Source organism: Ornithorhynchus anatinus, chromosome 7 (assembly GCF_004115215.2).
Source record: "Ornithorhynchus anatinus isolate Pmale09 chromosome 7, mOrnAna1.pri.v4, whole genome shotgun sequence".
In the NCBI taxonomy this organism is placed as follows: domain Eukaryota; kingdom Metazoa; phylum Chordata; class Mammalia; order Monotremata; family Ornithorhynchidae; genus Ornithorhynchus; species Ornithorhynchus anatinus.
This window is the reverse complement of record NC_041734.1, coordinates 42,108,169-42,116,103: the sequence shown is the minus strand read 5'-3', so window position 1 is coordinate 42,116,103 and position 7,935 is coordinate 42,108,169. Positions and strand designations below refer to the sequence as shown.

The window sequence follows — 7,935 nt, the reverse complement described above, 5'->3', positions numbered from 1 at the left end:
CAAGTGACTTGTCCAAGGTCACACAGCAGACAAGTGGCGGAGCCGGGATTAGAACCCAGGTCTTCCGATTTCCGGGCTTGTGCTCTTTCTACCAGGCAATACTGCCTTTCCAGCACTACTCAAATGCTCAGAAATCCCCGGAGGAAGAAGAGGGGAAGAAGAGGATAACTGGATCCATTAGACAAATGCAAAACTAAGCATCTATTTTTCCTCACATTTCCTCCAGGGGCTGAAGCAGCCTCCAAGCTGGGACTCCGAATGGGGCCGCGGGACCCAGAATGAGGAAGCTGGGACACTCAGCCTGCAACCTTGCTCTTCAAGGCAGTTTTTGAACACCACGGGGCCACCCCGCAGAGGATGTTGATGACCCAACACGGCTTCACCTTCTCTCTCTGCGTGCTTCACTGCTTCCCCCAGTCAATCAGTCTGTACTTACTGGGTGCAGACCACTGCACTAAGCACTTAGGCAAATAGAACAGAATTAGTAGACACATTCCCTGCCCTCAACCAACTTACAGTCTGCTGCCGGAGGGCCAGGCTGGACATGATGTCCTTGGGTCCCACTTCCCTAGAGAGTTCTGATGGCCGGAGGGCTGGGAGGTCCAGAGGGCTTCAGACTCCAAACCCTTCTCAGGCCCCATTAGAATCCCAGGGGTTACTGAGGCACGGAGGACCGACACCGAGCTAGAAGCTGTCCTAATTCAACCCGGACCCAGATTCGGAATTGTAATGTATTCTCTCGAGTGCTTAGGATAGTGCTCTACATGCAGTAGCCGATCGATCGATACTATTCATAGAGAAGCAGCGTGGCTCAGTGGAAAGAGCCCGGGCTTAGGAGTCAGAGGTCATGGGTTCTGATCCCGGCTCCGCCACCGGTCAGCTGTGTGACTTGGGGCTAGTCACTTCACTTCTCGGTGCCTCAGTTACCTCATCTGTATAATGGGGGTTAAGACTGTGAGCCTCACGTAAGACAACTCGATGACCCTGTATCTACCCCAGTGCTTAGAACAGTGCTCGGCCCATAGTAAGAGCTTAACAAATACCAGCATTATTATTATTATTATCATCCCTCTAGACCATAAGCTCACCGTGGACAGGGAACGTGTCTATCAACTCTGTTATATTGCCCTCTCCCATAGTGCTCTGCAAACAGGTAAGCGCTCAGTAAATACCACTGATTGACTACACCAACCCCCATGGGGGTCCTAAAGGATTCAGAAGGGGCAGCGGGGGGAATGGATGGATTGACGGATGGATGGACGGATGGATGGACGGATGGATGGATGGATGGATGGATGGATGGATGGATGGATGGATGGATGGATGGATGGGTGATATACCTGAGTGGCCCCAGCCTTTGCGGTGGGGAATGAAGCGATTCCTCCGATCTTTCGTGCGGTCCGGGCTGCCCTGGCTAGAAATGTGATCACTTGCAATAATTGGGGTTGACCATTCGGTGGCATTACTGCTCTACAAGCAGCAGCAGCAGCAACAACAGGAACGTAGACTGAGCGCTTACCGGGCAGAACGCTGTACTAGACACTCGGAGGCATGTCGATAACAGAGTTCCCGACCCCAAGGAGCCACAGTTGGTAGGGGGAGATAAGCACACTTAAAGGGGAAACAGACTATATGTGAAAACTTAAAATCATGAATGAATGTAAATGATAAAAAAACCAATTAAATGAATGAATAAACATATAAACATCATGACTCTGCTGTTTCTCCTATCTATAATTTAATGATCGCCTCCCCATAGACTGTAAGTTCCCTGTGGGCAGGACTGTATCTACCTATTCTATTATACTGCACGCTCCCAAATGCTGAGCACAGGGCTCTACACACCGTGAACGCTTGATCGACACCACCGATCGATTGATAAGGTGGCTGGTGGGATGAGTTGGCCAGGAAGGGGAATGTCTCTTAGAGAAATGGCTTTTTAGGGGGTTTTGAAAGTGGCGGGGTTGTGGCTTGAAGGATTTAAGTAGGGAAGGAGTTTCAGGCAGGGTTAAAATCCAAGGAGTGAGTCCAACACTACATATCGAATGAGGGTACAGATTGAATGATATTTTGGAAGGTGTGAGGAGTGCAGCTGGGATGTACTGGGAGAAAGAAAAGCTTATAAGAAGGTGACACTAGGGAGGCTACTTAAATACAATCAATCAGTGGTATTTACCGAGCACTCACTCTGCGCGGAGCACTGTATTAAGTGCTTGGGAGAGTACAAGACAATAGTGTCAGTGGAAAAGCTCCCTGTCCACAAGGGCTCACATTCTAGAGGGGGAAGCGTGGTGACGAAGAGTTGTTTAATGCAAAGAGAAATGGGTATTTTATGAGGAGGGGAGTGAATGGTGTTTATAGAAGATAATCTGAGTGGATGCAGATAGGTGAGTTTGAGGAGGAAAGAGGCTTGAAGCTGGGGGAACAATACTAATTCCATCAGGTGAAGGGATTTGAACCCGGATCCTTGACTTCCAGGCCTGTTTTCTAATACACACACACACACATCTCTCTCTATATACTTATGTCAATAGAGGTATAAATACATGCATACACATATACGCGTAAATATATGTATATATTTATATCTGCTTACAGCATTAGAAGGCAGGGATTCCTTGGGGATAAGCAGGCTAAATCAATCTGAATGAAGACTGAAGAAAAGGTATTCAGGGAGTGACAGGTCACAGAGCTTGGGCCAAAGAGCTTTTGGACCGAGTCACAAGGCGACCTCCCCTTCCCTCATTCCTGAGAATGTCCCCGTTCAGCCCGCCTCTGAAGTTAGCTGCCAGGACTGTGGTATTGCACTTAATGAGAAAGTGCGGCCTTGAATCACACTAGCGGCCAAAGCGCACAACAGAATCAAGATTTTGGGTTCTCAAATAATAAATGTAAAAGACATATCCATCCTTAGAAATATCGGTCTACTGCTTACGAGTGAGAGGCTTGAAAAACAGGAGGAACATCTTCCCGGGTCAGAACAGTGCCCGTCCTGCCCAGCGTCCTGTCGCTGATCTTGACCACGGGATGTTTGGGGAATAGTGGGGTGGTTATCCATGATGATAATACTATGAATCAGTGCCCTGTGGTGGCCGAAGGGTTTGCATAGGTCAGTGAAGTTTAGCGCTATGCCAGTGACAGAGATTCTTTCACCGGGATTACCTATAATGGAAAGGTCTAAGCTGAAGCATCAGGAAAAGTTGATTCACCCGTGCTGGGCAGCAGCGGCATGGGAAAGAGTCAAAGGAGGATGTTCAAAATGATCAAAATGTTGATCAAAGACAAACAGAGATTTAAATTTTAACTGCGTGGAAGACCACTTCCATTTTTTTTTTTACTCTTATGGATATAAATCCATAAAGTCGCTATCAGTTGGAAAAGACTCGACAGTATTCGACAACAACAGTACTAATAATGCTATTTGTCAAGGGCTTATTCTGTGCCAACCACTGGACTAAGAGTTGAGGTAGATCTAAAACTGATACCCAGAGAAGTTATTAAATAACTTGCCCAAGGTCACACGGCAGGTAAGGTGCAGCACGTGGACTAGAATTCAGGTCCTGTGACTCCCAGGCTTGCACTCTTCCCGCTAGGCCATGTTGTTTCCTTCTCTGACATCCTCCCTTTCAGTTAGGGATGGACCCCTAACTAGAATGTGATTGTGGCGTAATATAGGTTTTGGTGGGGGAGTGATTTTAGTGTGAAATTTCTATAATAACCACTCTTGATCAATAGTCGGCGCGGCTCAGTGGAGAGAGCCAGGGTTTGGGAGTCAGAGGATGTGGCTTCTAATCCCGGCCCCGCTGCTTGCCAGCTGTGTGACTTTGGGCAAGTCACTTCTCTGTGCCTCAGTTACCTCATCTGTAAAATGGGGATTTAAACTGTCAGCCCTACTTGGGACAACCTGATCACCTTGTATCCCCCAGCACTTAGAACAGTGCTTTGCGCATAGTAAGCGCTTAACAAATACCACCATTAATAGTGAAGTCCTTGTAAATTTCCCAGTTTCAGAAGTGACTTGACTACAAGTCGGAAGGTTTAAATCACTCGGTCCTTCCCTGCCGCTGATTTTCTCTTGGAATAGCCATTTCATCTTTCTGGGCCTTAAGTATCCCCATCTGTACGATGAGGACAAAAATACAGGAGGGATTAAATAATAGCAGTTGGTTCTGCCTTTTGAAGATTCAGCCATGACCTCATCTACTCTCAACCAACATCTAACAGACAGGGACAGGTAGTATATGTCATTCTGCAGATGGAGAAATGAAATATAAAGTATTAAATTAATCACTGCAGTGGTTTATATCAAAAACACTTGTAGAAAACAACTTCTGCATAGACACAATGGATATTAATGAGGGCATTTACACAATTCAAGGATGATACATTGTTACGCGAAGCCTCCTTTAAAATTCAAAATCGGATCTTTTTTGTACTGAAAAGGCCTCAAATATCAATGTCTAAAGGCTTCACTGATTTACATTTCTATTTCTAAATGCCAAATGGGCTTTCAGAGGTCCATATAACTCACAGGGATCAGTTCACATAGGGGGATTTGATTCTAGGCCTTTTGGGACTTCATTCCAGCATGATTCCAAGCAGCTAAAACGGTTCTCCCTTCGAGGGAGAGATGGAATGTGTAGCACATGCACTTACGACCAGCAGGAAAGGGAAAAACCAGAATAGGAAAGGCAATTACAAAGAGAAAAAGGTTTTCTAAGTTCATCTTTTCACATTGTCTGGTCCTGAAAAATCCAGATGGGAATAATCGTGTTGGGACCAAAAGACTCCATCTATCCAGTTTAAGCCCAGATTCGCTTTGCTTTTATATCTAAAGGCCAACAACTAAGAGGCAGCGACTTTCGGTGCTAGCTGGACCTCACTCTCGGAAGTCAAACATCTCTGCTTCCTTTTCCTTCCAGAAGGCAAAGCTCCGGTCGATGTACCCACAGATGTCATCGCTGCTGAAGCCCCTGGATCCAGAAAAGGTCCCTGACAGGCGTCCCCTTGGTTCCAGGCAGCGACTTGGGGCTGCAGCCCCAGGTGACGGCTTCCTCTGGCCGGCCTCAATCTCACGGGCAGGGCCCTTGTCGGGACCAAAGAACCGCTCCTTGATATCCTCAAAACCGTCTGTCCAGCCCCTCCGGCCCGCCTCGATCTCGCCGATCACGGCCCGGTGGAAGGCACGCACCGTCTCCCAGCTGTGCGAACCCAGGTGGTCGAACACCTCGAAGCAGAGCAGGTGCCTTGTCTTCCGCTCCTCGGCCGGAAGGTCCAGGTCCAGGATGTGGAAGTAGCCAAGCATGAAGAGGTCCAGGGTGAGGCTGTCATGAGGGACGGGGGCCCCGTTCACATAAGGCAGGAACTGCTCGGGAGAGTAGGTGACCGGCTGCCTGTTCAAGCGGCGGATCTGCCGGGACGGGACGTGGGAGATGATGTCCTTCCAGTCGCCGAGGAGGTTCTTGATGGCGTTCCTCTGCTGGAGCAAGTGAGCCAGCTTGCCGATTTCTCTCAGGGGCGGCTTGCCGTCGGACTGCTCTGCTCCCGGCCCGATCGGGGCCACCTCCCGCCCCTTCCTCCGAGCCCGGCGGGACTCCAGGCTCCTCCTGGCCGCAGTCTTCAAGGCGGGTGTGTAAGCAGACTTCTTCCAGTGACTCAGGAAGAGCGTCACGATCCGCTCTTTCCTCAGGCTGGCCGACTCGGCCACCGGGGAGCCGTTGGTCCCAGAGGAGGCCTCTTCACAGCCGATCCCAGCATCAGTGGCTACCTTGGGGTCTCCTGAGGCCCGCTCCTCCCGGAGCTGCCTTTTCTGGCTCTTGTCCCCCGCCTGAATCTTGTGGGGGCCAGTCCCGCCCAGGGGGTGGGCTCCCCTCAGGGGTCCCCCAGGTCCCATCTTGGCCTCTTGGGGTTGTGCCGGTTTCTGGGGCTCAGAACAAGCCTGTTTCTCGAAGCTGTCCCTCAGGCTCCTCACGGAGACACCACAGCCCAGGATCTCTCTTTCCACAGAGCCACCCGGGGGGTCCGGCACCGCCCGGGCCGGAAGCCCCCCGGCTGACTTCTCCTCCCTGCTCACCAGACCGTTCATGTTCCTCAGCGGCAGGGACATACTCTTCGCCGCCCCCGAGACGCGGCTGCACCACATGGGCAGGGCCTGGCCTTCCCCCTCGGCCCCCGGGTCCCGCCGTGGCCGGCCGTGGACCGAGACGTTGACGATGGGAGGAGGGAGCAGGGCCTGGAGCTCCTCGGCCAACCGCCCCAACTCTCGCTCGTAGTCCCGGCACTTCTTCTTCAACTGCAGATTCTCGATCTGCTTCTCCAGGTACATGAGGTCGTCCTCTGTGAGCAGCTCCCCGTAGGAGCCCAGGATGGCATTGTGGGCCTGCGAGTATCTCCAATCGCTCACCTCCATGGAGCCTCCACCCTCCTGCCGGGGGACAGGGAGAGCAGCGGTGGAGAGTGGAAATCCAGAAACGCTTCTACCCGGAGAGAGAGCGAACCTCCGGCCTCCCTCCCGAATGAATGCCGACTGCCCCCTTACTAAATCCGTGAAGACTTTCGATAACTTCTCGGCTCACAACTCAAAAAGCCGTGGGTGCTTGTTGATAATAATAATAATAATGTTGGTATTTGTTAAGCGCTTACTACGCGCAGAGCACTGTTCTAAGCGCTGGGGTAGATACAGGGTAATCAGGTCGTCCCACGTGAGGCTCACAGTCTTAATCCCCATTTTACAGATGAGGGAACTGAGGCACAGAGAAGTGAAGTGACTTGCCCACAGTCACACAGCTGACAAGTGACAGGGGCAGGATTCGACCCCATAACCTCTGACTCCCAAGCCCGTGCTCTTTCCACTGAGCCACGCTGCTTCTCTAGCGATTCTGACCCTTTAAACCACTGCAAATTCAGCGATTTAAGACTTCTGTCTCCCCCCACTCCATTGTCAACTCCTCGGGAACAGAGATTCAATCGGTGGTATTTATTGGGCACTTACTATGTGCAGAATACTGTACTAAACGCAAAGTGTATTTTTTTTTTGTTGTTCCCTGGTAGAGTTTTCTGCACACTGTCCATGCTCATTAGTATACTGAGAATGGATGGTATCGGTGGGGGTGAGGATAATAAGGAAGGTGATGACAACAAGCTAGTTGTGGGCAGGGAATGTGTCTGTTATATTGCGCTCTCCCAAGTGCTTAGCACAGTGCTCTTCATAAAGTAAGTGCTCAGTAAATACTATTGACTGACTGACAGCGATGATGATGATAATCAAAGAGCCAAATTCCTGTTGTTCTCTACTATAGGAGAGCCAAGATTGGGTCAGTGGGGTGGGGGAAAGATTTCCTGTTTGTCAAATCACTTTGACTTCTCGGGAATGGAGATATCAATTGATTTAGCTTCTGTGGATAACCACTCTGTCCTAGACTTTTAACCGAAATCCCATTTTTCTATTGGTTTTCATGCTTTTTCTCTAAGCCTTGGTTCCCAAGCCTTGTTTTTAAACGTATTTGACCAGACTGGTGGGTATATGAAGGGCCAGCCCAGAAGATCTTTCCCCAAAGAAGATCTCCCAGAGAACATCAAATCTGAAATGGCATTGATAATTATCAAAAAAAAAATTGCTTAGGGGTACGAGAGGAGCCCCACGATAGAGTGCAAGCTCCTTGACTGTAAGTTCACATTTTTTCTTGCCTCCAGAATATTTCCATATAGATGTCCTTTAAGTTTTAAGGTGTCTATTAATGAGCTTCTCATCTTTCCTCCCAAATTCTCTCCTCTACCTAACTTTCTCCATCCCAGATGGCAACTCCGTTACCGTCCCCATCTCTGACACCCACAACCTCGGCATTATACCAGAATTCTCCTTCTCTTTCAACTCCCTTAAATCCCGCCAGTTTTTCTCCCACATTTCTAGGATCCATCCCTTCCTCTCCATCCAAA

General features: G+C 49.6%; 1 protein-coding gene across 1 annotated transcript in view; it reads right to left on the bottom strand.

Moving 5' to 3' along the window:
- Positions 1 to 3,927: 3,927 nt before the first annotated feature.
- Positions 3,928 to 7,935, bottom strand: part of ESPNL (espin like) — a 46,281-nt gene continuing 42,273 nt past the window's right edge. The window contains exon 12 of the mRNA XM_039912733.1: positions 3,928 to 6,424. Coding sequence (XP_039768667.1) covers positions 4,880 to 6,424 — 1,545 coding nt within the window. The 3' untranslated portion in view covers positions 3,928 to 4,879. The remainder of the gene's footprint in view (positions 6,425 to 7,935) is intronic.